At 47.2% G+C, this 27,966-nt stretch overlaps 1 protein-coding gene across 3 annotated transcripts; it reads left to right on the top strand.

The window, feature by feature from the left end:
* The first annotated feature begins 10,988 nt into the window (after positions 1 to 10,988).
* LOC145359192 (protein phosphatase 1 regulatory subunit 1B-like) lies at positions 10,989 to 27,538 on the top strand. Of its 3 annotated transcripts, XM_080213653.1 has the most exons (7): positions 10,989 to 11,025; positions 14,755 to 15,029; positions 16,488 to 16,548; positions 17,904 to 17,926; positions 21,216 to 21,297; positions 21,501 to 21,698; positions 26,012 to 27,538. In XM_080213653.1, the coding sequence occupies exons 2-7, from the start codon at positions 14,949 to 14,951 to the stop codon at positions 26,083 to 26,085; spliced, it is 519 nt and encodes a 172-aa protein (XP_080069779.1). In that variant the 5' UTR covers positions 10,989 to 11,025; positions 14,755 to 14,948; the 3' UTR covers positions 26,086 to 27,538. The 3 variants fall into 3 exon arrangements, with proteins under 3 accessions (XP_080069779.1, XP_080069777.1, XP_080069778.1); XM_080213651.1 differs by lacking the exon at positions 21,216 to 21,297; XM_080213652.1 differs by lacking the exons at positions 10,989 to 11,025; positions 21,216 to 21,297 and having other exon boundaries at positions 14,738 to 15,029.
* Positions 27,539 to 27,966: the final 428 nt, after the last annotated feature.

Here is a 27,966-nt window from a genome sequence, read left to right as displayed (position 1 = left end):
GTGGGAGGGGTGGTGTGGGGGATTCTGGGGGGGGCATGTGGGGTTATGGGGGGGTGTGGCATGGGGGGTGGTGCAATGCCTCATCCTGTCAGCTTGGACCTTGTTGGTTTCTCTTGTGGAGACAGTGAATTGGATTCAGCTGGAATTTGGATTGAATAAAAATGTGAAAAGAAGAGTGAATCAGTGTGTTTGAATCCGAGAGTGGGAGAAAGAGATAGAGGGATCTCAGAATGAATATATTCTCACAAAGTAATAGAAGGGCCTCAAAAATCTACAACCCCATCCCCCCAGCCTAGTGTCAAAGAGCATTCAGAGTAAGGAAAGGCCCAGAAAGAAAGCTTCAGTCTAACATCAAGAGCTTAATTTACAGGAAAGCCAAGAGCACTATAAAATGTACAGGGTGAAATTAAAATGGAAATTAAGAAAGCAAAGTGAGAGCATGAGAAAATATTGACAAGAAATCTGAAAGATCTTTCATAAACACAGAGAGAGCAAGAGAATAACTCAGGAAAAGATCGAATCAGTTACAGATCAGAAAGGTAACGTGTGGAGGTTGAAGACTTGGGGATAGTTCTTAATGGAGGAGAAGGTGACAATGCAATCATTGGAGATAAGGAAGAGAAGTGAGAAATACCGGATATGAGAGAGCAGGTATGAAGGTCTTTAACTTCTTTGAAAGTTGATAACTTGTCCAGCCTGGGTGATAAAGGAAATAGTGGATGCTCTGAACATCATTTCCCAGCCTGTATGAGTGACGTGGTGCAGGGGCTGGTGAGCAGTTATGTATCATTGTGGAAACAATGAGGAAGAAATGGAACAGATAATGACAGGTCAAACAGCCTAATCTCAGTGAGAAGCAAAGTATTGAGAAGATTTGGGCGGCACAGTGATTAGCACTGCTACCTCATAGCGCCAGAGACCCTGGTTCAATTCTGGCCTGCAGTCACTGTCTGTGTGGAGTTTACACATTCTCCCCATGTCTGTGTGGGTTTCCTCCGGGAGCTCTAGTTTCTCCCACAGTCTGAAAGACGTGAGGGTTAGGTTGATTGGCCATGATAAATTGACCCTAGTGTCATGGGGATTAGCAGGGTAAATATGTGGGGTTACGGGAACAAGGTGTGGGTGGGATTGTGGTCGGTGCAGACTTGATGGGCTGAATGGCCTCCTTCTGTACTGTAGGGATTCTATGATTTCTGACAATGTGAATCTTCATTCCGAAAGATCAGATCCAACGGGAATGAGTGCAGGTTTACCAAAGGAAGGTTGTGTCTGACTGAAAAGATTGAATTGTTAGAGGCTGTAACAAGGAGAGTGAATGAAAGCAAGATGTTTGATGTAATCTGTGTGCATTTCAGCTGTTGACAATGTTCCCCATGGCAGACTGATCAGCAAGCTGGAAGTCTTGGGATCCAAGGTTTGAACCGAGAAATGGCTCTGAGGCAGAGGGGCCTCTAGTGGAGATATTTGTGTCATCGACGGCCACGGGTGAGATGCTGGAAGACTGAAGTAGGGTAAATGTTGCGCTGTTATTTAAGAAAGGCAGCAAGGAAAAGCCAGGGGATTACGGAGCAGTGAGCCTAACATCAGTGGTGGGCAAGTTATTGGAGGGGATCCTGAGAAACAGGGTCTATAGGCATTTGGAAGGGGGTGATTAACAGTGTTATCAAGCAGCACTTATTCAGCAATAATGTGCTCATTGACACTTCACTCTTCATTTCATTGCAGTCTTGATCCAAACATGGACAAAGGAACTGAATGCAGAGGTCAGATGAGAGTGACTGTCCTTGACATCAAGGCAGCATTTAATGGAGCGTAGCATCAAGGAGCCCGAGCAAAACTGGAGTCAGGGGCAAACTCTCTGCTGGTTGGAGTATTCCTGGCACAAAGGAAGATGGTTGTGGTGGTTGGAGGTCAGTCATCTCAGTCCCAGGCCATCTCTGTAGGAGTCCCTCAGGGCAGTGTCCTCGGCCCAAACATCTTCAGCTGCTTCATCAATGACCTTCCCTCCATCATACGGTCAGAAGTGGGGATGTCCATTGATGATTGCACAATGTTCAGCACCATTCACAACTCTCCAGATACTGAAGCAGTCTGTGTCCAAATCTGAACAATATCCCAGGCTTGGGCTGATAAGTGGCAAATAACATTCGTGCCATACAAATGCCAGGCAATGCCCATCTCCAAGAGACAATCTAACCATTGCTCCTTGACATTCAATAACATTTTCTTTGCTGAATCCCCCACTGTCCACATCATGGCATTTACTGTCGACTAGAAATTGAACTGGACCCAGCCATATACACACAGTGGCTACCAGAGCAGGTCAGAGGCTGGAAATCCTGCGGCGAGTAACTCACCTCCTGACCACCCCCTCCCACCACCACCCCCTCCCACCCCCAACCCCCTAAAACTTGTCCACCATCTGCGAGGCACGAGACAGAAGTATGATGGAATACTCTGTACTTGCCTGGATGGGTGCAGCTCCAATAATACTCAATTCATTTATTTACATATTCTAGCCATTTTCAACACATAAATGCCCATCGCATATACACCAACGAACAAAGATCTGACTACATTAATCCCATTTTCCAACGTTTGACTCATAATCCTGGAGTTTTGGCAGCACAAGTAAATATCTAAATATTTCTTAAATGTTACAAGAGTTTCTGTCTCCACCGCCCTCTCAGGCTGTGAGTTCCAGACTCCCATCACTGCCCTCCACATAAAAACATTTCTCTTCAATTCCCCTCGCAGCCTTCCACCTCTCACCTTAAATCTATACCCCCCTGCTAATGGAAAAAGTGCCTTCCTCTCCATCCTATTGATGTCGCTCATGATCTTATAAAACCCTCTCAGGTACCCTTTCATCAGCTGTCCAACCTCTGCCCATTCTCAGACCCTCCATCCCAGGCAGCATCCTGGTCAATCTCCTCCGCACCCCCTCCAGTGCAATCACATCCTTCCTATAATGTGATGACCAGCGCAGGAGTAACCTAACCAGCATTTCATACAGTCTAGGCATGACCTCCCTGCTCTTGTATTCTGTGTCTCAGCTAATAAACCTTCTTAACCACCTTATCTACCTTATCAAGAAGCTTGACACCATCCAGGACAAAGCAGCTGAACTGATTGGCACCCCACCACAAGCATCCACTCCCTCTCCTACTGACATAGCAGCAGAATACCTGGAATATTCTGAGTATTGTTTAAATTAAATCTCCATCCAGAGCAATCTTTAAGTGAGGGTCCAGGCAGGTTCACATCACTAAGAGGATGCAGGAGTTTGCTCTGGGACATTGGTGAATCTGCCGATGAGCTGTGACTGTGTCTTAGGGATTTCCAGTGATCCAGATCCTAAAGAAGTGCAATTGGGAAAGCTCAGTGAGAATGATAGAACATAGAACATTACAGCGCAGAACAGGCCCTTCGGCCCACGATGTTGCGCCGACCAGTTAAAAAACAATGACCCTCTAACCTAAACCAAACCCTTTCCATCCATAAACCTATCCACGGATCTCTTAAACGCCCCCAAACTAGGTGCATTTACAACTGCAGCAGGCAGGGCATTCCAATCCCTCACCACCCTCTGGGTAAAGAACCTACCCCTGACATCCGTCCTATAACTACCACCCCTTAATTTAAAGCTATGCCCCCTCGTGCTAGCTTTCTCCATCCGAGGAAAAAGGCTATCACTGTCCACCCTATCTAAACCTCTAATCATCTTATATGTTTCAATAAGGTCCCCTCGTAGCCGCCTTCTTTCTAATGAAAACAACCTCAAATCCCTCAGTCTCTCCTCATAGGACCTCCCCTCCATACCAGGCAACATCCTGGTAAACCTCCTCTGCACCCTCTCCAAAGCCTCCACATCCTTCCTATAATGTGGGGACCAGAACTGCACACAATACTCCAAGTGCGGCCGCACCAGAGTTTTGTACAGTTGCAACGTGACGCTGCGGCTCCTAAATTCAATTGATGGTGGAGCCTGACCTCTGCTGGAGCAAAGCAGTGTTGCAGTGACTGCAATCCTCAGGCTCCGCATTTCATTTCACCAGTTAGAAGTCTGACAACACCAGGTTTAAGTCCAACCGATTTATTTGATAGTAAATTCACAAGCTTTCGGGGTTTGTCCCTTCGTCAGGCGAATGGAGAGTTCTGGCCTCAGACAGAGCATATAAAGCACAGACAGTTTACAGATTACTGATTAGAATGCGAATCTTTACACCTAACCTGCTGTTCAAGTCCTAAAGTGGCCAACAATGTGAGTGGAAGGAGCACTGATCACAGGTTAAAGAGATGTGTATTGTCTCCAGACAGTACAGTAAGTGAGATTTTGCAAACCCAGGCAAGTCACAGGGGTTACAGATAGTGCGACATGAACCCAAGATCCCTGTTGAGACCGTCCTCATGTGTGCGGAACTTGGCTATCAGTCTCTGCTCAGCGACTCTGCACTGTCGTGTGTCGTGAAGGCCGCCTTGGAGAATGCTTACCCGAAGGTCAGAGGCTGAATGCCCGTGACCACTGAAGTGTTCGCCAACAGGAAGGGAACAGTCTTGCCTGGTGATTGTCGAGCGATGTTCATTCATCTGTTGTCGTAGCGTCTGCATGGTCTCCCCAGTGTACCATGCTTCGGGACATCCTTTCCTGCAGCGTATCAGGTAGACAATGTTGGCCAAGTTGCAAGAGTATGTACCGTGTACCTGGTGGATGGTATTCTCACGTGTGATGATGTCATCCGTGTCGATGATCCGGCATGTCTTGCAGAGGTTGCTGTAGCAGGGTTGTGTGGTATTGTGGTCACTGTTCTCCTGAAGGCTGGGTAGTTTGCCGCGAACAGTGGTCTGTTTGAGGTTGTGCGGTTGTTTGAAGGCAAGTGGTGGGGATGGCCCTGGGAAGATGTTTGTCTTCATCAATGATATGTTGAAGACTCCGGAGAAGATGTCGTAGCTTCTCCGCTCCGGGGAAGTACTGGATGACGAAAGGTTCTCTGTCCACTGTGTCCCGTGTTTGCCTTCTGAGGAGATCGGTGCGGTTTTTCACTGTGGCGCATCGGAACTGTCGATCTATGAGTCGAGCACCATATCCTGTTCTTATGAGGCATCTTTCAGGGTCTGGAGGTGTCTGTCACGATCCTCCTCATCTGAGCAAATCCTGTGTATACGGAGGGCTTGTCCATAGGGAATGGCTTCTTTAACATGTTTAGGGTGGAAGCTGGAGAAGTGGAGCATTGTGAGATTGTCTGTGGGCTTGCGGTACAGTGAGGTGCTGAGGTGACTGTCCTTAATGGAGATGCGTGTGTCCAAGATTGCAGCTCATTCTGGGGAATAGTCCATGGTGAGTCTGATGGTGGGGTGGAACTTGTTGATATCATCATATAGTTGTTTCAGTGATTTTTCACCATGAGTCCAAAGGAAGAAAATGTCATCGATGTATCTAGTGTATAGCATCGGTTGAAGGTCCTGTGCGGTGATGAGGTCTTGTTTGATCCTGTGCATGAAGATGTTGGTATATTCAGGTGCGAATTTGGTCCCCATGGCTGTTCCGTGTGTCTGGATGAAAAACTGGTTGTTGGCCACTTTAAGACTTGAACAGCAGGTTAGGTGTAAAGACTCGCATTCTAATCAGTAATCTGTAAACTGTCTGTGCTTTATATGCTCTGTCTGAGGCCAAAACTCTCCATTCACCTGACGAATGGACAAACCCCGAAAGCTTGTGAGTTTACTATCAAATAAATTGGTTGGACTTAAACCTGGTGTTGTCAGACTTTTTACTGTGTTTACCCTAGCCCAACGCCGGCATCTCCACATCATTTCATTTCACCACTCAGACCTCACTGCATTCATGTATTTTTTACAGATGCAACTTCTCGGGTAGGAGCTGCCCCAGTGGCAGTGCATTCAATCAAAAGCAGGCCAGAGGGAGGAAGGGAATGGAGCAGGGGCAGTGATAGTGTGTGGGACACACTGGAGGGAGCCAATGCGAGCTGAAATGTTCCCCTAACTCCTATGCAATATTTATCAGATTTGAAAGTTCATATTGATGGTTATTCTATGTGTTGTGTAGTTTGAAAATTAAATCTTCAGTAAAATAACTTTAGAAATTAATTAATTTGTTTCCTTAACCCCAACTGTCAAAATAATCCTAGGTATAAGAAATCTAAAACTCTGCAGGACGAGTAAAACTTCTCACAACACCAGGTTAAAGTCCAATAAGTTTATTTGGTATCACGAGCTTCCAGAGTGCTGCTCCTTCAGGTGAGTGATCAGGTGAGCATCTCCACATCATCATTTTTTACTGACAGATATTTTGCAAAAACAGTTCTGTGCTCAGAAAGGTCGAGTGGGATGTCTGTTATGTGGCAAGGTGCTGTGATCTGGAATGCATTACCTGCAATAGTTGTCAGGGGTGGAAGCAAATTCATTAATAACTTTAGAACATGAATTGGATAAATATTTGAATGGGAGACATGTTGAGGATTATGGGGAAAGAACACAGTTGGAGAATAATTGGATAATTCTCTCAAACAGCCAGACACAATGAGCCAAATATGCTGGGCAATTTTATAATTCAAATTGAAAGTTTGAGCAGTGATATGAATGTATTGAAATATATTCTCTGCAATCACCACCTGTAATCTTTAAATATTATCTCAGCGTAAAACTATTGTTCCTGGCAGAAGACACATCTAGAGCTCTGTCCTTTAACTATTCTTATTGTCGATCTGAAAGATTCTGAGATTTGTCACAGATTTTTTTTAAGTATTTGACACCATCCTTAAAATTACAAAGTGTGGACACGGCAAACAAGGCACAGGAGAGGCCGCAGCTGGAGTACTGTGTGCAGTTTTGGTCCCCTTATTTGTGAAAGGATATATTGGCCTTGGAGGGAGTACAGAGAAGGTTCACCAGGCTGATACCGGAGATGAGAGGGTTAGACTATGAGGAGAATTGAGTAGATTGGGCCTGTACTTATTGGAGTTTAGAAGGTTGAGGGGAGATCTTATAGAGACATATAAGATAATGAGGGGGCTAGATAGGTTAGAGGCAGAGAGGTTCTTTCCACTTAGAGAGGAAACAAGAACTAGGGGGCACAGCCTCAGAATAAGAGGGAGTCAATTTAGAACAGAGTTGGGGAGGAACTTCTTCTCCCAGAGGGTAGTGAACCTTTGGAATTCTCTGCCCATTGAAGCAGTGGAGGCTACCTCGTTAAATGTGTTTAAGTCACAGGTAGATAGATTTCTGATCAATAAGGGGATTAAGGATTATGGGGAGAGGGCGGGTAAGTGGAACTGAATCACTTTCAGATCAGCCATGATCTTATTGAATGGCGGGGCAGGCTCGAGGGGCTAGATGGTCTACTCCTGCTCCTATTTCTTATGTTCTTAAACCTCAATCCATTCCCTGTTTGCTCCACAAAGCAAATTCAAATCCCAACTGAATCCAATTCATGGTCCCCACAAGAGAGACAAACAAGATCCGAGCTGACAAGATAAAGTTTATTTATTTGTGTCACAATTAAGGCTTACATTAACACTGCAGTAAAGTTACTGCAAAAATCCCCTCTCCGCCACGTTCTGGCACCTGTGTGGGTAACACTGAGGGAGAATTCAGCACGGCCAATGCACCTAACCAGCACGTCTTTGGACTGTGGGAGGAAATCGGTGCACCTAGAGGAAACCCACACAGACACGGGGAGAATATGCAGACTCCGTACAGACAGTGACCCAAGGCAGGAATCAAACCTGGGTCCCTGGCTGTGTGGGGCAGCAGCGCTAACGGGTCCCTGGCACTGGGACAGTAGCCTAATGGGTCCCTGGCACTGGGGCAGTAGCCTAATGGGTCCCTGGCACTGGGACAGTAGCGCTAACGGGTCCCTGGCACTGGGACAGTAGCCTAATGGGTCCCTGGCACTGGGGCAGTAGCGCTAACGGGTCCCTGGCTCTGGGACAGTAGCGCTAACGGGTCCCTGGCTCTGTGGGACAGTAGCGCTAACGGGTCCCTGGTTCTGGGACAGCAGCGCTAACGGGTCCCTGGTTCTGGGACAGTAGCGCTAACGGGTCCCTGGCTCTGTGGGACAGTAGCGCTAACGGGTCCCTGGCTCTGTGGGACAGTAGCGCTAACGGGTCCCTGGTTCTGGGACAGTAGCGCTAACGGGTCCCTGGCTCTGTGGGACAGTAGCGCTAACGGGTCCCTGGCTCTGGGACAGTAGCGCTAACGGGTCCCTGGCTCTCTGGGACAGCAGCGCTAACGGGTCCCTGGTTCTGGGACAGCAGCGCTAACGGGTCCCTGGTTCTGGGACAGCAGCGCTAACGGGTCCCTGGCTCTGGGACAGTAGCGCTAACAGGTCCCTGGTTCTGGGACAGTAGCGCTAACGGGTCCCTGGCTCTGGGACAGCAGCACTAACGGGTCCCTGGTTCTGGGGCAGTAGCGCTAACGGGTCCCTGGTTCTGGGACAGTAGCGCTAACGGGTCCCTGGCTCTGTGGGACAGTAGCGCTAACAGGTCCCTGGTTCTGGGACAGTAGCGCTAACAGGTCCCTGGCTCTGGGACAGTAGCGCTAACGGGTCCCTGGTTCTGGGACAGTAGCGCTAACGGGTCCCTGGTTCTGGGGCAGTAGCGCTAACGGGTCCCTGGTTCTGGGGCAGTAGCGCTAACGGGTCCCTGGCTCTGGGACAGCAGCGCTAACGGGTCCCTGGTTCTGGGACAGTAGCGCTAACGGGTCCCTGGTTCTGGGACAGCAGCGCTAACGGGTCCCTGGTTCTGGGACAGCAGCGCTAACGGGTCCCTGGCTCTGTGGGGCAGCAGCGCTAACGGGTCCCTGGCTCTGGGACAGTAGCGCTAACGGGTCCCTGGCTCTCTGGGACAGCAGCGCTAACGGGTCCCTGGCTCTGGGACAGCAGCGCTAACGGGTCCCTGGCTCTGGGACAGTAGCGCTAACGGGTCCCTGGCTCTGTGGGGCAGCAGCGCTAACGGGTCCCTGGCTCTGGGACAGTAGCGCTAACGGGTCCCTGGCTCTGGGACAGCAGCACTAACGGGTCCCTGGTTCTGGGGCAGTAGCGCTAACGGGTCCCTGGCTCTGGGACAGCAGCGCTAACGGGTCCCTGGTTCTGGGGCAGTAGCGCTAACGGGTCCCTGGTTCTGGGGCAGTAGCGCTAACGGGTCCCTGGCTCTGGGACAGCAGCGCTAACGGGTCCCTGGTTCTGGGGCAGTAGCGCTAACGGGTCCCTGGTTCTGGGGCAGTAGCGCTAACGGGTCCCTGGTTCTGGGGCAGTAGCGCTAACGGGTCCCTGGTTCTGGGGCAGTAGCGCTAACCAGTTACAAGGCCAAGACCTTCATTTTTTTTTGTTTACTTTATTCCAATCCAATCAAGTCCAATTCAGAGTCCCAACAAGTTAAGACATTCCCGATCCAAGCTGACAAGACAGGACTCTCCCCTCTCGTCCTGGGTTTGATCTACATGATCCAAGCTGATTGGAGTAAGCATAGCTCCTCCTCCAAGGCTCGATCTCATTTGATCTGAGCCAGAAGGCCGAGAAGTGATGGGTCCAGTTCTGGGTGGTTCTCTTACCCTGTTTGAGAATGGGAGGAGCCTGGATCACATCCCCTCAGGGAGGCCCAACAAAACCTGGACATTTTCAGCTTTTACCTCAACACCTTAGGGATCATTTCTATATTGTTTTCCGAGAGAAATGTGCCTTTTGGCTAAGATCGAGTGTGGTATGGACATGGTGTGTTTGGTTGAAGTCATTAGGTTACATTTCAGCTTCATTTGAAGCAATTTTTAAAAGCAGCATCTCGGCATTTTGGCTAAGATGCAAATGAGATCGAGCCTTGGAGGAGGAGCTATGCCTACTCCAATCAGCTTGGATCATGTAGATCAAACCCAGGACGGGAGGGGAGAGTCCTGTCTTGTCAGCTTGGATCGGGAATGTCCCAACTTGTTGGGACTCTGAATTGGACTTGATTCGATTGGAATAAAGTAAACAAAAAAAAAACACATTTATGCCATGATTGTGAAACTTGGAGATTTTTATTGAGTTTTAAACCTTTTTTTAAACATTAGAAATTTTAGTTACAGTGAGAGGAACGAGAGAATTAGATTGTGTTTTTTGAGTGATTTGATTGGTTTCCTCTGCTCGACTACATCTTTTAAATAAATTAATATTTAAGTGTCATAATTTGTATATCAGCCAATCACCTGAAAGACATTTGCATTGGATATGAATAAGTTAAAGGGGCGATTTGAATATGAGCCAATTTCCACTGCAATTATTTGAATAATTTGAATGCAGAAGTTGGCGTCTCCGAGGGGTGCTGTGGAAATATTGCAGAGGGATAGAGTCACACAAAGTTATTACCTTACAATTACTAACCAATCACTAACTGTTTCCTCTAAACACTGTAATGTGTTATTAGAACCGTGCTTTGCAATCATTTCAATAAAATTTCCTTTTGGTCACTGGGAATTTTACAAGTTTTATCAGTCCTGGATCAGCAGAAATATTCTCAAATATAATATTGACCAAAGTCATTACCATCAATCCCTGTAACACACTCTGTTCCCCAGCCCCTGAGGCCATCACTCTCCCTGATCACTTCCAGGCTGAACCAGACTTTTCACTATCTCATTTTTTTGCCATAATCCTAAACTGTGCTTTCAATCCCATTTCCTCTCCGTCCCCGAGACTACCTCGTAGCACATCAGTAACATCACCCTGTCTATCGTTCTGCTTACACTCGTGTCTGTACGCATGTAATCAGTAAATAATCCCTCTGCCCTTCTCTCCTTAACCCTGCATCAATCCTTATCTAAACCTGACGTCAGTTCTGGCGAAGATACTGAGAGGCAGGATTTATCGTACTTGGAGGAAAATGGACTAGTTAGTGACAGGCAGCATGGTTTTATACGGGGAAGATCATGTCTCACCAACCTGACTGAGTTTTTTGAGAGGTGACAAGAAGGATTGATGAGGGAAAGTCAGAGGACTTTAGCAAGGCCCCTCATGGCAGACTGGTACAAAAGGTAAAGTCTCATGGAATCCAGGGTTGGCTGGCTAGATGGATACAGGACTGGCTTAGTCATAGAAGACAGTAACAGTGAAAGCTCTCAGAATGGAGGTCTGTAGCTAATGATGTTCCACAGGGATCAGTGCTGGGACCTCTGTTGTTTGTGGTATATATAAATGATCTGGAGAAAAATGTGGGGGGTCTGATTAGTAAGTTTGCAGATGGCACAAAGATTGGTGGAGTTGCTGATAGTACCAGGGATTGTCAGAGGATACAACAGGATATCGATAGATTGCAGACTCAGGCACGGGAATGGCAGATGGAGTTTAATCCAGGCAAATTAAGATAACGCATTTTGGAAAATCCAATTCAGGTGCGAATTATACAGTAAATGGCAGAACCCTTAGAAGCATTTACATACAGAGGGATCTGGGCGTGCAAGTCCACAAATCTCAGAAAGTGGCAACACTGGTGGAGAAGGTGATCAAGAAGGAATTTGGCTTGCTTGCCTTCATTGACCAGGGCACTGAGTATGGGAATTGGCAAATTATGTTACTAGTTGTATAAAACTTTAGTTAGACCGCATTTGGAATATTTTGTGCAGTTCTTGTCACCACACCACCAGAAGGACGTGGAAGCTTTGGAGAGAGTAGAAAGAAGGTTCACCAGGATGTTGCTTAGTCTGGAGAGGATTGGCTATGAGGAGAATGAGGGGAGATCTCATTGAGACGTATAAGATGATGAATGGGCTGGATAGGATAGAGGTGGAGAGACTCTTCCCGCTCAAAAAAGACAGTAGGACTAGGGGGCACAGCCTCAAGATAAAGGGGGGGCGGTTTAGAACGGAGTTGAGGAGGAACTTCTTCACTCAAAGGGTGGTGAATCTCTGGAATTCTCTGCCCGTTGAAGTGGTGGAGGCTGCCTCGCTAAATATTTTTAAGAAGCGGGTTGATGGGTTTTTGATAAGAGAGGGGATTAAGGGTTATGGGGAGAGGGCGGGAAAGTGGAACTGAGCCACAACAGATCAGCCATGATCTTATTGAATGGCGGGGCAGGCTCGAAGGGCTAGATGGCCTACTCCTGCTCCTATTTCTTATGTTCTTATGTTCTTATGAGAGGCTGAATAAACTAAGATTGTTTCCACTGGAAAGACAGAGGCTGAGGGGAGACCTGACAGAGGTTTACAAAATAGAAGGCATGGACAGGGTGGATAGTCAGAGGCTTTTCCCCAGGGTGAGAGTGTCAATTACACGGGGGGGCAAAGGTTCAAGGTGAGAGGGGGAAAGTTTAAGGGAGATGTGCGGGGAAGCTTTTTACACAGAGAGTGGTGGGTGCCTGGAACACACTTCCAAAGGAGGTGATGGAAGCAGGTACATCAGTAACATTCAAGGCATATCTTGATAGACACATGGATGGGAGGTGAACAGAGGGGTAGTAAACACATTTGGGCAATTAGTAGTGGGTCCAAATAAGGATTAGCAATTTGTGCAGATGTGGTGGGCTGAAGGGCCTGTTCCTGTGTTGTATTTATTGCTTTTTGATCTAATCCCAGTCTCCCCATAACCCTGCTTTATTTCCAAACTAATCCCACTGTCCCTGCCCTCCTTCCATTGCCCTGTATCAATCCCATATTAATCCCAATTCCATGTCCAGTGGGGAGAATGGTGAAGACTCCTTTGGGATCTTCCTGGTATTTGGAACAGACTCTCACTGACTAAGGAACCCAATATATTGATGAAGGCAGACTTGTCTGGATTGCAAAGCAGACTGGTTTCGAATCTAGGACTTGTAACTTGCCCTGGGCCCGAGAGGAATCAGTCAGTGGATAATTCTGTTTCAACCTCAGAGTCTGAGGCTGTGGCTCGGAGTTTCCCAGCGGACACTGGGCCTGAACCTCCCCATGTTGTCAGCTGAGCCTGCAGGAGGTTGCCTTATGATTGGCCATCTCCATGCGTGCTGCCTTTATTAGGAAGGTGTGGGGGTTGCTGAGACTGAGGGATTTCCAGTTACCCACAGACAAGGTTTCTATCTCACTGAATGTGGGCATCACTGTCTGGCCAGTATTTATTGCTCATCTCTAATTGCCCTTGAGAATGTGGTGGTGAGCTGCTTTCTTGAACCGCTGTGTCCATGTGGTGTAGGTACACCCACAGTGCTGTTAGGGAGGGAGTTCCAAGATTCTGACCTAACGACAGTGAAGGAACAGCCTATTTCCAAGTCAGGATGGTGAGTGACTCAGGAGGGAATCTCCAGGTGGGGATGTTCCCAGGTATCTGCTGCTCTTCTCTTTCTAGATGGTAGTGGTTATGGGTTTGGAAGGTGCTATTGAAGGAGCTGTAGTGAGTTCCTCCAGTGCATCTTGTAGATGTACACACAGCTGCTACTGTGTTCTGTGGTGGAGGAGTGAATGTTAAAGGTGGTGGATGGTGTGTCAGTCAAATGGGCTACTTTATCCTGGATGGTGTTGAGTTTCTTGAGTGTTGTTGGAGTTGCCACATCCAGGCCAATGGAAATTATTCCATCAGGTTCTTGACTGATGCCTTGTAGATGGTGGACAAACTTTGGGGCATAGGGAATTAGGAAGTGAGTTACTCGCCACAGAATTCCCAGCCTGTACTCACACTGGCAGCCACAGTATTTATATGGCTGGGTCCCAGTTCAGTTTCTGTCAATGGGAACCCCCAGGATGTTGACAGTGGGGCATTCAGTGACAGCAGTGCCACAGTGTGTCAAGGGAGAATGTTGAATTCTCTCTTATTGGAGATAGTCTTGGCCTGACACTTGCCTGGTGCAGGTGTTACTTGTCAACAAACTAAGTCATCAGATAAAGAGGTTTGAGACGGTGAGGGTCACTGGAGGAGATGTAGTGTAGTGACAGATGAGACAAGGTTGTTGATCCACAGAGCCCCGTCACTGGGCCCTGGAACCTCCACCTCCAATAGCCGCTTGGTTGACTTACAGGAGCTGCCCGAAATCACCTGATGCCTTCATACTGTAGGATTCTGTAATCCTTTGATTCAGCCGATTGAGACTGCACGTACTTCCTGAAACAGCATCCTCTCCAGGCCCTATCCCTGTAAATCAGGTATTTACCCTGCTAATCCCCCCAAACTACACACCTTCAGACACTAAGGAGCAATTTATCCTAGCCAATCCATCTAACCCGCACATCTTTGGATTATGGGAGAAAACGGAAACACCCGGAGAAAACCCACGCAGACACGGGGAGAACGTGCAAACTGTGCACAGACAGTGACCCAAGCCGGGAATCGAACCCGGGTCCCTGGTGCTGTGAGGTAGCAGTGCTAACCACTGTGCCAACGAGTCACCCCATTCATTAGAAGAAGGAATCTAAATGAAATCAGGTCCATTACACCCCCCTCCCCCGTGTCTCCGTCTCTGAGGAAACGGTGAGTGGGCATAGATTCTGTTCCTCATTTTTCTAATTGCTCTGTTTCACCACATGCTCTTTGCTTCTCTCGCCAGCAGTTCCTGTGACACTGCCAGCTGATAAAGGTCAGCAGGTCCCAGCAAACCTCACATTCCATCACTAACTGCTATTTTTAATGAATAGATTGCTGCAAATCACTTCCATTCTGTGCTAAACTGACATTGCCTGGGTCCAGACAATAGGTTCCTGCTCCTAGGTCTAACTACTCCTGTCTGTTCTCCAAGGAAGCTCATTACTCGCCTGTCCTCACTCACTCATCTATAATTCATGGTTCTCCTGCTGTTCTGTGTGTAGAGCTGACGATAGTTGGACAGTGGGAGTGAAACCTTCGGGATAGTCACCCCGGACAGACAGAGAGAGAGAGAGAAACAGAGAGAGCAGAGAATCCGCCAGCTACCGACACGGAAGAAGCAGCGAGAGAAAAGCACTGGACAGGGATAGCGCTGGATTCCGGTCTACACTGACCCAGTTCAGACAGGAGGGGAAATATGGAACCAAAAAACAGGAAAAAAATCAATTTTTCAGTGCCAATGACAGGCAGTTGCTTGGATGCCAGAGCAGTGGAGAAGGTAAGACTCTGTTTGCTGTTTGATTGTGTAAACTTATCTCAGTAACTCCCACACTGAGGTCAATGACAGATTTATTCTTCAATCAGTCTGTGTTAAATGTGAATACAAAATCTCTCCAGCACTTTAAGCTGCAGATTTATTCACTAATGCAACACATTTCCTAGAAAAGAAATTTTAAGTCCCTTGTAGCATCAAAAATATTTTGCTATAATCATTGCACTGCCCTAAAGCAATCAAACCCAAAACTCCAAATCCCAGCAAATCCCAAAATCCCAACCCATCAAACCCCAAAACCCAAATACCCCAATCCCAGCAAATCCCAAAATCCCAACCCATCAAACCCCAAAACCCAAATACCCCAATCCCAGCAAACCTCAAAATCCCAATCCCAGCAAATCCCAAAATCCCAACCCATCAAACCCCAAAACCCAAAAACCCCAATTCCAGCAAATCCCAAAATCCCAATCCCAGCAAATCCCAAAATCCCAACCCATCAAACCCCAAAACCCAAATACCCCAATCCCAGCAAACCTCAAAATCCCAATCCCAGCAAATCCCAAAATCCCAACCCATCAAACCCCAAAACCCAAAAACCCCAATTCCAGCAAATCCCAAAATCCCAATCCCAGCAAATCCCAAAATCCAAACCCATCAAACCCCAAAACCCAAATACCCCAATCCCAGCAAACCTCAAAATCCCAATCCCAGCAAATCCCAAAATCCCAACCCATCAAACCCCAAAACCCAAATACCCCAATCCCAGCAAACCTCAAAATCCCAATTCCAGCAAACCCCCAAATTCCAACTCTAAAATCCCCAAATCCAAACCCATTGGAAGAGGGCGGGTGCTGGGGAAGGGGTCAGGATGGGGAATGGGGTTTAGGGGCTGGTATTTGTGGGTGATTTACCTCGAATACCAACAAGTGAGTTGTCACTGGGTTTGATTGTGTAGCGAGGCCTGGTGATTGTAGGCTGTCTCAGACAGTGAGCCTGCTTCCTCTGGGACTGGACTATAGACGCTGATGAACTTCAGACTAGAGGAAATCTGATCAACATTTGAACATATGAGCGTATGAAATAAGAGCAGGTGTAGGCCATTCAGCCCCTCAAGCCTGCTCCAGCATTCAATAAGATCATTCTTGATCTCATTGTGACCTTCCTGTCTGTCCCCTGTAACCTTTGCTCCCTTGTCAATGAAGAATTTAGCAAACTCAGCCTTATAAGTGCTCACTGACTCTGCTTCCTGCTTATCCAGTGGAGAGATTTCCACAGTTGAATGACCCTCTTTGGAAAATAAATGTTCTTTCTCTCTGTTTTAAATGGGAGACCATTTATTTTTAAACAGTGTCTCTGCTGCTAACCTCTCCTTTCAGTATCCAGTTTGCCAAATCCCCTCATTGAACAACGCACTATGTTGACTTTTTCATCACATGAACTGCCTGCTGTTTATTTCTGTAGATTCGGAGACGCAGACCCACTCCGGCAGCACTCTTCAGGCTCACAGACCATTCACCTCCAGGTAACTGCAAACACAGTCAGTGTGGGAGTGGCACAGGGAGCGGGGAGATAACCAGAGCTCAGACAGTCACTGCAGCTCAGCAAGACCTGTGATCAAACTGAGAGAGCAGAAACCAGGGTAACAGCAATAAAGGAACAGCATTTACCCCCTCCTCCCTCCCTACACCCCCTCCTCCCTCCCTACACCCCCTCCTCCCTCCCTACACCCCCTCCTCCCTCCCTACACCTCCTCCTCCCTCCCTAAACCCCCTCCTCCCTCCCTACACCCCTCTCATCTGCCCCATCTCTACCTTCTAGCATGTCCATCCCTCCATCCCTTCCCCTCCCTCTTTCACCTCCACCTCCCATCTTCCCCCTCCTCTCTTACCCTCTCCCCTCTGCCCCTCCCCCCTCCTCTCCCTCTCCTCTCCTCTCCCTCTCCTCTCCTCTCCCTCTCCTCTTATCCCGCTCTCCTCTTCCCCCTCCCCATCCCCTCTTCCCCCTCCCTCTCCTCTTCTGCCCCTCCCCTTTTCCCCCTTCCCCCTCACCCCCTTCCCCCCTCCCTCCCCTCCCCCTCTCCCCTCCTGTCTTCCCCCCTCCCCTCCCCCCTTCCCCACTCCCATTGTTTCAGCTTCTTATCATCCACATCATCCCCTGGCTCTTCCCCTCCACCCCGTGCCCCTCCCCTCCACCCTGTAACCCTCCCCTCCACCCCGTGCCCCTCCCCTCCACCCTGTGCCCCTCCCCTCCACCCAGCCTTTCCCCTCCCCTCCACCCCGTGCCCCTCCCCTCCACCCCGTGCCCCTCCCCTCCACCCAGCCTTTCCCCAGCACCTCCTCCCAAACGTAGTGTGTCTGGTTGATGTAGGAGTTGAACAGGAACCGGGTAACCCTTGCCCTCGCCCTGTGGCCTCCTACCCTGTTTCATGATGGTTTCTAATGTCATCCAGTGCAGAGTGAGTTTGATGCAGCGCAGAATACAGAGGCCATTCAGCCCATTGTAGCTGTGCCTGCTCTTTGTGAGAGTGACCCAATCAGCACTCTGTTCTTCCCCTTTCAAGTTTTTTATCCAGTTACTGTTGGGAAGTTATTGTTTCCATTTCCCTTTCAGGCAGCACCTTCCAGAGCAAATCTACTGGTTGCTTTACTTTATCCAGTCGACCCCCCAGCTGCTGATTCTTTCCAGGAATTCTGATATCAGTCAGACTGAAAGGTTGAAGTAAAAGTAGATTGTGTGTGAAGGGGGTTTAGTGCAGGGAGATGGTACAGTCTCAGTGGGGTGTGGGGTTACAATGTGTAAATCAGTCACATTCAATTACTCTCTGCCTGTGTTGATGTCACAAAACTCTTCACATGTTTCCTTTTCCTTTTTCTCCAGAAGAAGAATCGGTTCCCCCACAGGTCAGTCTGATAGTATTGGCTTTGGCACCTGGTTATTCTGAGTCTGTTTTCAGAATGACATCTGCTTGATTATCCCTCCCTATCCTGAGTCACTCACCATCCCGCACCCTCCGTCCTCACAGCTTACTCCCCTATCCCTCCCTATCACAGGTCATTCACCCATCCCCATGAATGATGCTCTCCTGATTCCCCCTTCCTCCAGGCCACCTAGGGGTTCAGTCCCACATTGTGAAGGGTTCTCCTGCACCCCTCCTCCCCCCCACCCACCTGGTCATCTGGTTGAGGCACCAATGGGAACTGAGAGTGAGTGCCCATCCCAGAAGGTGGAGTCCTCTCTTGGGCAGAGTGCCCGTGGAAGGCATGTAGTAAGCATGTAACGACTGGAGCAACTGGGCAGTCTGCTGCAGGGCAGTCACGGGCTGCAAATCATTGCACCAAATTTCCCTTCATCCAGGAATTCCTTGTGTTCCTAAGGAAGTTGGAATTGTCTGGATAATGCCTGAAATACCACAATAAACCGTCCCAGACTTTTTAATTTGATTTGATTTGATTTATTATTGTCACATGTATTAGCATATAATGAAAAGTATTGATTCTTGTGTGCTATACAAACAAAGCATACCGTTCATAGAGAAGGAAATGAGAGGGTGCAGAAGGTAGAGTTACAGTCATAACTAGGGTGTAGAGAAAGATCAACTTAATGCGAGGTAGCCTCATTCAAAAGTCTGACAGCAGCAGGGAAGAAGTTGTTCTTGAGTCAGTTGGGTATGTGACCTCAGACTTTTGTTTCTATTTCCCGAAGGAAGAAGGTGGAAGAGAGAATGTCCGGGATGTGTGGGGTCCTTAATTATGCTGGCTGCTTTGTCGAGGCAGCAGGAAGTGTAGACAGAGTCAATGGATGGGAGGCTGGTTTGTGTGATGGATTGGGCTACATTCACAACCTTTTGTAGTTTCTTGCGGTCTTGGGCAGAGCAGGAGCCCAGACCAAGCTGTGATCCAACCAGAAAGAATGCTTTCTATGGGGCATCTGTAAAAGTCGGTGAGAGTCATAGCTGACATACCAAATTTCCTTAGTCTTCTCAGAAGGTAGTGGCGTTGGTGGGGCTTTCTTAACTATAGTGTCGGCATGGGAGGGACCAGGACAGGTTGTTGGTGACCTGGACACCTAAAAACTTGAAGCTCTCGACCCTTTCTACTTAGTTCCCATTGATGTAGACAGGGGGATGTTCTCCTTTACACTTCCTGAAGTCGATGACAATCTCCTTCATTTTGTTGACATTGAGGGAGAGATTATTGTCACCGCACCAGTTCACCAGATTCCCTATCTCATTCCTGTACTCTGTACCATCATAGTTTGAGATCTGACCCACTACAGTGGTATTGTCAACAAACTTGAAAATCAAATTGCAGGGGACTTTGGCCACACAGTGATAGGTGTATAAGGAGTATAGTGAGGGGGCTGAGGACACAGCCTTGTAGGGCACCGGTGTTAAGGATGATTGTGGAGGAGATTTTGTTGCCTATCCTTACTGATTGTGGTCTGTGAGTTAGGAAGTTCAGGATTCAGTGGCAGAGGGAGGTGCTGAGGCCCAGACCATGGAGTTTGGAGATGAGTTTTGTGGGATAATGGTGTTGAAAGCTGAGCTCTAGTCAATAAATAGGAGTCTGACATAGGTAACCTTGTTATCTAGGTGTTCCAAGGCTGAGTGCAGAGCCAAGGAGATGGTGTCTGCTGTGGACCTGTTGTGCCAGTAGGCAAACTGTAGTGAATCCAGACAGTCCAGGAGGCTGGAATTGATCGGTGCCGTGACTAACCTTTCGAAGCTCTTCATAATGATGGATGTCAGAGCCACCGGCCGATAGTCACTAAGGCAGACTGCTTGGCTTTTCTCAGGTACTGGGATGATGGTCATAGACATGGTTAGTAAGTTTGCAGGTGACACCAAGATTGGTGGCATAGTGGACAGTGAAGAAAGTTATCTCCAATTGCAACAGGATCTTGATCAATTGGGCCAGTGGGTTGATGAATGGCAGATGGAGTTTAATTTAGACAAATGCGAGGTGATGCATTTTGGTAGATTGAACCAGGGCAGCACTTACTCAGTTAATGGCAGGGCGTTGGGGAGAGTTACAGAAAAAAAAGATAGAACATAGAACATAGAAAACCACAGCACAAACAGGCCCTTCGGCCCACAAGTTGTGCTGATTGTATCCCTACCTACCAGGCCTATCTATAACCCTCAATCCCATTAAATCCCATGTACTCATCCAAAAGTCTCTTAAAAGACCCCAACGAGTTCACCTCCAGCACCACTGACGGCAGCCGATTCCATTCACCCACCACCCTCTGAGTGAAAAACTTACCCCTGACATCTCCTCTGTACCTACTCCCCAGCACCTTAAACCTGTGTCCTCTCGTAGCAACCATTTCAGCCCTGGGAAATAGCCTCCGAGAATCCACCCTATCTATACCTCTCAACATCTTATAAACTAGATCTAAGGGTACATGTTCATAGCTCTTTGAAAGTGGAGTCACAGGTGGACAGAGCGGTGAAGGAGGTATTCAGCATGCTTGGTTTCATTGGTCAGAACATTGAATACAGGAGTTGGGACGTTGTACAAGACATTGGTAAGGCCACACTTGGAAATACTGTGTGTAATTCTGGTCACCCTATTATAAAAAGGATATTATTAAACTAGAAAGACTGCAGAAAAGATTTACTAGGATGTACCAGTCCTAGTACCAGGATGTACCAGGACTTGATGGTTTGAGCTATAAAGAGAGGCTGGATAGACTGGGACTTTTTTTCTGGAACTTAGGAGGCTGAGGGGTGACCTTATAGAAATCTATGAAATAATGAGGGGCACAGATCAGCTAGATGGTCAATATCTTTTCCCAAAGGTAGGTGAGTCTAAAACTAGAGGGCATTGGTTTAAGGTGAGAGAGGAGAGATACAAAAGTGTCCAGAGGGGTCATTTTTTTCACACAGAGGGTGGTGAGTGTCTGGAACAAGCTGCCAGAGGCAGTAGTAGAGGTGGGTATAATTTTGTCTTTTAAAAAGCATTTGGACAGTTACATGGATAAAATGGGTATAGAGGGATATGGGTCAAATGTGGGCAATTGGGATTAGCTTAGGGGTTTAAAAAAAGAGCAGAATGGGCAGGTTGGGCCGAAGGGTCTGTTTCCATGCTGTAAACTTCTATGACTTTATGACTCTTATTCTTATAAGTTGGTTAATAAGTCATGTTGAGGTTTGAAAGTAAAGGGTGTGTCTGCTGTTTATTCCAGAGATTAACCTCTGCTGAAGGTGAGACTCTGAAACCCAAACGAGTTACCCCATCCTATTCATACACACCTCCCTCTCTAAAAGGTGGGTGCTGGTCCCCATCTTGTACTTTATAGGCATGTTTTGGATCATGTGTGTGTACAGTCTGTGTTGGATCATGTGTGTTTACCATGTGTTTTGGAACAGATGTGTTTATGCCATGTTTTGGATCATATGTGTTTATGCCATGTTTTGGATCATGTGTGTTTACTGTGTGTTTGGAACATGCGTGTCCATGTCTTTTCCAGCTGTTCAGCGTATTGTACAATCCCACCTTGAAGCTGAGTCCACACATTTGCTTTTGGGTGAAGTTGCCTCCAGTCTGGCAGAGTGTGACACCACTGTATCCGATTCCTCTGATACGGACATTCTCCAAACCCAAAAAGGGGAATCAACAGACCAGAAATCAAATCTCAGCCATGGAGCGTCGGCAGCAGGAGGTGCCAGTAAGTGGATGAACACAGATCATAAAGTAATGATGGACCTGGTGACAGAAAACCCCGGAAACAATTCAGGGAGTTACACTTTCACAGACAATTTGAAGAGTGTGGACTGAGTCCCAGGGAGGAGGAGAGAGCCTGTCTGCTGCTGTCCTTGCTGACAGAGTTATTATTTGAAAGAATAAATCAACAAACTTGCTCCACCATTCAGTACAGTCGTGGATGATCTTCAGCTGAAACTCCAATTTCCCCCAGTCCCCGTGACTTCCGGAGAGTCCAAGAATCTATCTATCCCAGCCTTAACTGCATTCAACTGTGGAGCATCCACATTGCTCTGAGGAAAGAGTGCTGGTGGTTTGGTGGGGAGGATTCCTCCCTCTGAACCAGGAGCTCTGTATTCAAATCCCACTCCAAGAATTGATGGCCAAGGAAGGCACATCCACAACGTGACCAACCTGCAAATCCTTCCAATACACACACTAATGCAGGTGGTAAGTGTGGGAGAGTCTACTGGTCAGTCAGAACTGTGTGACAGCCACCTTCTCCATGTTAAAGGACTCCATGTCCTTCTGGTATGTACTCCCCACCTTGAGGGACGATCAGAGAGAGGGATAGAGATAGTTCTGTGGGGTAAAACTCCAAAGATTCACCATCTTTTGAGTGAAGACAAATCTCCTCATCTCAGTCCTAAATAACTTATCCTGAGGTCTGCCAAATTAGGGAATGATTTGTTGGGACTGAGTAACGGCTTGCTGAGTAACAGACACTTATCCAACACAAGAATGTTCTAAAATGACCCACAGACATAGGGTTCCATATTCCTGGGGTCAAGCCAGAGACTATCAGGAACATACTAAGCCAAGTGTACAAATAGCCAGGGGTGAACAATGACCTGTAACATTAAGACCAGAAATCTCACTAAACACAATCTTCTAAGGTCTCTCTGTTGAAAAGGCCTACACTGGGGGAAGATCAACACATGCAGAGATTGTGGGAACAGTCGATAGCTATCAAAGCACTGTCACCTGCCAATGGGAAAAAAATCTACTTGCAGCAAGGTAGAGGAAGAAGGAGAGATCTTATTTAAAGAGGGACACGGAGCTTGGCAATGTTCTGGTGTCACAGACTGATTGAGGGAGGGAGGGACAGAGTGAGGGGGTTCTTACCATTGACATCAGTATCCATAGCTTCAGTGCCACAGAGAGAAGGGAATGAAAGAAAGGGTGCAGGCATGAGATCACATCTGAGTGAAACATAGAGCGAGTGTCTGGGAATGTGGTTCAGGTGGGAATTCCATGCTGGAACAGCTGCTCCTTTTCCACATTTTTCAGCCTCCACTAATTGATGAGTTTCCTTCCGTGTTTCCTAGCTAGGTGAGTGCAACTTCCTGTTGCTTTAGCTGTGTAAATTATTAACTGATTAACTAATTAAACACATACAGTGCACAGAAATGGCAGGGCTTGTGATGTGCTATGACTACAGTATGTGAGAATCTGTGACAGCTGTAGAAAGTGTCTGCAGCTTCCACAACTTCAACTCTGAATTACTGAGCTGGAGTCTGAGTTGGGGACAATACAGGGCATGAGGGTGAGGAACAGTCACCCAGACACTTTGCTCCAGGAGGCAGTCAGACTTCTTAGATTAGGCAGAATCTTAGGACTGGTCAATGGTCAGGGATAGGAGGATGTGATTGTGAGTCAGGTTGACAAAGAGAACCATGTAATGATGGATGAGCCTCAGTCCCTGCCTTTATCCAGTAGGTACAAGCTGCTTGCTGGCTCTGTGGGTGTGGAGAAGGACTGAAAGATGGCAGGCAGTGAATAGTGGAGTGAAGCAAAGATCAATGCTGGGGTGCCTCAGCAATTTACAATCTACATTCATTACTTAGTTGAAGAGACAGAGGGCAATGTATCAAAATTTGCTGATGATACCAAGAAGAACAAAGAACAAAGAAAATTCCAGCACAGGAACAGGCCCTTCGGCCCTCCAAGCCTCCACCGACCATGCTGCCCGACTGAACTAAAACCCCCTACCCTTCTGGGGACCGTATCCCTCTATTCCCATCCTGTTCGTATATTTTTCAAGATGCCCCTTAAAAGTCACTACCTTATCCGCTGGCAACGGGTTCTCGGCACCCACTATTCTTTGTATAAAAATCTGCCTTGTACATCTCCTTTAAACCTTGCCCCTCGCACCTTAAACCGGTGCCCCCTAGTAATTGACTCTTCTACTCTGTGAGAAAACTTCTAACTATCCACTCTGTCCACGCCTCTCATAATCTTGTAGACTTCTATCAGGTCTCCCCTCAACCTCCATCGCTCCAGTGAGAACAAACCAAGTTTCTCCAACCTCTCCTCATAGCTAATACCCTCCATACCAGGCAACATCCTGGTAAATATTTTCTGCACCCTCTCCAAAGTCTCCACATCCTTCTGGTAGTGTGGCAACCAGAATTGAACACTATATTCCAAGTGTGACCTAGCTAAGGTTCTAAGGTTAGAAGGTAAGATGTGGGAGGGACTCAGAGGGGCTGTAAAGAGACATAGACAGATTAAGTGAATGACAACAAGATGGCAGATGGAATGTAATGTAGGGAAGTGTGAACTTATTCACTTTAGTCACAAGAATAGATTAGCAGAATATTTTTAAAAGGTGTGAAACTTGTTCATGTTGATGGTCAAAGAGACTTGGGTGTGTTTGTACAAGAACATACAGTTAGCATGCAGATGCAGCAAGTAATTAGGAAGGCAGATGACTTGTTAGCCTTTGGTGCAAGGGGATTGGAATACAAGAATAAAGAAGTCTTGATGCCGTTTTACAGGGATTTGGAGAGGCCACATCTGGAACACTGTGTCAGTTTTGGTGTTCACATTTAGGAAAGGATATCCAGGCACTGGAGAGAGTACAGCGAGGTTCACTAGATTGGTTCACTGGGATGAGGGGGTTATCCAACGATGAGAGGCTGAGTAAATTGGGTTTATATTCTCTGGAGTTTAGAAAAATGTTGAGATGATCTCACAGAAACCGACAGGATTCTGAGGGGGGTTTGATTGAGTGGATGCAGAGAAACTGTTTGCATTCGTTGGAGAGTCAAAAACACAGGGTGGTTGGGGGGAACGGGCGCGGGGGTGTTGGGGGCAGCGGGTTGTGCAGTGGGGTGGAGTGGAGTGGGGGGGGGTGCTCAGTCTCGGGGGGGCCAATCATTTAGGACTGAGATGAGGGGAAGTTCCTCCACTCAATGGGCTATGAATCTTCAGAATTCTCTCCCCGAGAGGATTGTGGATGCTCCAGTGTTGAATATACTTAAAGCTGGAGCTGGAAGATTTTTGGTGTCTCGGGAATGAAGGAATGTGGCGAGTGGCTGGAAAAACGGAGTTGAAACCCAAGATCAGCCATGGTCGCATTGAATGGCAGAGCAGACTCGATGGGTCAGGTGGTCCAGTCCTGCTTCTATCTCTTGTGTTTTGTGAGAAACAGAGAGTAAGGAGGAGGGAAGTGGAGGAGAGAGTCAGCAACATTGAAATTCCTTGTTTGCATCTTCTGTTTCCAATGGACCAGGCAGTGATCCTTGGGCTCACGGCCATTCTGGCTGTCTCTGTCTCAGAACAACATATTCTCCCCAAGGTTGACACATTCACACCATTGCTCAGCTAGTGTTGTACCAGCTCAGGTAGCATGAGTTCTTCAAGGATTATCTGTGACAGAATTCCCTGTGGAGTCCAAAACTGTCCCCAGCCATTCCCCACTTCCTCCAGAAAGGTTTTGCTGACTTGGAAAAAGGGAGCATTATTTCATCCCACACAGTTTAAATGTAAATGTGCTGTTTCCCAAATTCCTTCTCCCATTATTCTGGAAGTATTCATTATTTAACAATGGAGCATTTTATCTTCTTAAGCCTGTTTGTTGATTTCCTATTCTTCTTGTAGGAGGTTGTCCAATGCATAGAAATCCTGTTTTCCTACTGTGGTAACTTGACTAAAAAAAGGTAGACAAACGCGTTGAGATATTCAGTCTTCTTTACTTGTAAAAATAAGGAATACAGTACAGCTTGGACTCAGAACAGGATGCAGCTCGTTAAACAGCTCCCTTGAGATAAGACTAGATTGTGAAAGTCCACATTACCGATGTCATTACTCACACATGCTCATACCTGCTAAAAGCACAACACATATGCTCAGTATAACTCGCCTCTACTGGAGAGCCCTGTGTTACGGAATGGGTTGGAATGGCATTGCCTGGGTAGAGGGTAAGCTGCAGACATGATGTAAACTATTGTTTTACCACCAACCCTCGAGCTAACAATCTGTCCTGATTTGCAGCATCAGCGAGAGAGGAAGAGAGATTCCAGTCTGAGAGTGGAGGAAGGCCACTCAGCGAGAAACAGGACTGTTAGGTGCTCCCTGATTCAACTGACTGCTTTGTATCCTGTTCTCCTTCAGCTCCCGTGCTTTGCTGTGTATAGTTTGCTGATAATCATCCGGTTTCAGATTAAATTGTATCAAATTGAAATCACACATTTTGAATTGTACATTGTCCTGGAATTCTCCATTTGCCTCACGCTGCTCCTTAACAAGGTCCTGGGTTCAGGTCCCACCCCTGGAACTACAGCTCATTTTCTAGGTCAGCATTCCCAGCACAGAACGGAGGGAGTGCCGCACCATCAGAGGGTCAGCACTGAGGGAGTGCCGCACAGTCAGATTTGCCATGATTCAAAAAACACATTAATATATTCAGTCCTGAGTAAATATAAAAAGCAGTGTTTGGGAGGAGAGCAGGGAGTTATCACTGCTGTCTTGGCCAATATTTAACCAAGAGCGATGGAATCTCTGCTCATTGCTGTTTGTGAGATCTTGCTGCATGCTGCTTGGTATATTTTTCTTATGTTGTTATACTCTTTGAAACGACTGCATGATGATTTGGAAGATTCTGAGCTTGTGAACAGTTTGCACATTAAAAATCTTTAGTTGGCATTTTTTTCCCTTATTTTCTTATTTGACGTTAATGTCAGGCCCACTGGGGTCACAACTGATCATCACCCCAAAGGTTACCGGCCACAAGCCTCATTCCCAGCTCCGGCTGGGGTGCACAGAGATACCCTGAGAGTGTTCTGAAGTCCAAGTTGACCCCGATAGGGTGAATGTGAGGAGGGGCTGGGAGGAGTAATAGTGAACAAGTGATGAGGAAATGTTCCTTAGTTCCCTGATCAGTAACTCTTCCTCACTCTTTGAGACAAATCCTTTCATTGTGAGGTGCAGCCCAGTGAGTGAATGGTGTTGGCTTCAGTATTACAGAGATTCAGATGGCAGCTGCATTTCTGAAGTCATAGCTATGAGATTGGAGTGAACATTGTTCATAAGAACGTTACACATCGTGTGTACATTGAGTGCCCTTTGTGAAGGATCAAAGCTAAGCATCTTCCACCACCACATGGCTCCTTTTAAAACGTAGTTTCATTCAGTTCAGAACTCCAATGACACGAGGACCACAGGGCAACCCAATTGTGACAAGATCTTGCTTGAAACTGGAGTTTTCAGATCTGCCAGTATCAGTGGCACTGCTGCTCGATTACAGGGGCTCTGGGCAGTAGAATAGGCGAATTCAGCTGTGTTTCCACTCTGTAGTGACACACAATGCTGCAATTTCAGTTCATTCCTATTCACCACGCAGTACCTGGCTCCTCTAACTTGCTGCCATGTCATAAATTGGGGTCCGTTCTTTGTGTTCTCATGCAGTGTTGGAAATCTTGTGTGATTACAGTCCCTGGTGAAATAGTGTGATGGAGTGTTTGTGTATCTGTCACAAAACCCAGGACTCTTCCACAAGGTATCATATATGGAGTTGTTCAATGTTCCCTGCATTTTGAGTGTTTAGCACTGACTGTAGCAATAAATTCTGCTTTTATCTGCTCACTGTCTACTCTATGTTCACTGAATGAGTTCACCAGAGGTCATCAGCTGATGCTGGGATACATAGTCAAGCAACCAGCACTATTCAAGCTGTTAAGGTTTGAAGCTGTGACTTTTGGTTATGAGAATGTGTAATGATTTCTGGAGCAGAAAAAGACCCAAGCAAGACTTAAAATAGGTGAATTGTAATAAGGATCCATTCCTCTCTTTCACTGCCTCTATTTCATTTGATCAAACAACTCAAAGGTTATAACCTTAGCAGGGGATTGAGAGACAGGGCCACAGATGTGAGCACAGCCTTACAGCAATGAAGACCTGCAGCTTTCCCAGGAGCAGAGTCCCATAGTCCGATTCCAACAGGGAACACA

This window comes from Carcharhinus amblyrhynchos, chromosome 27 (genome assembly GCF_965287045.1).
Source record: "Carcharhinus amblyrhynchos chromosome 27, sCarAmb.v2.hapA, whole genome shotgun sequence".
In the NCBI taxonomy this organism is placed as follows: domain Eukaryota; kingdom Metazoa; phylum Chordata; class Chondrichthyes; order Carcharhiniformes; family Carcharhinidae; genus Carcharhinus; species Carcharhinus amblyrhynchos.
Note: the sequence above shows the minus strand (reverse complement) of the source record. Positions and strands in the feature narration are given on the sequence as shown.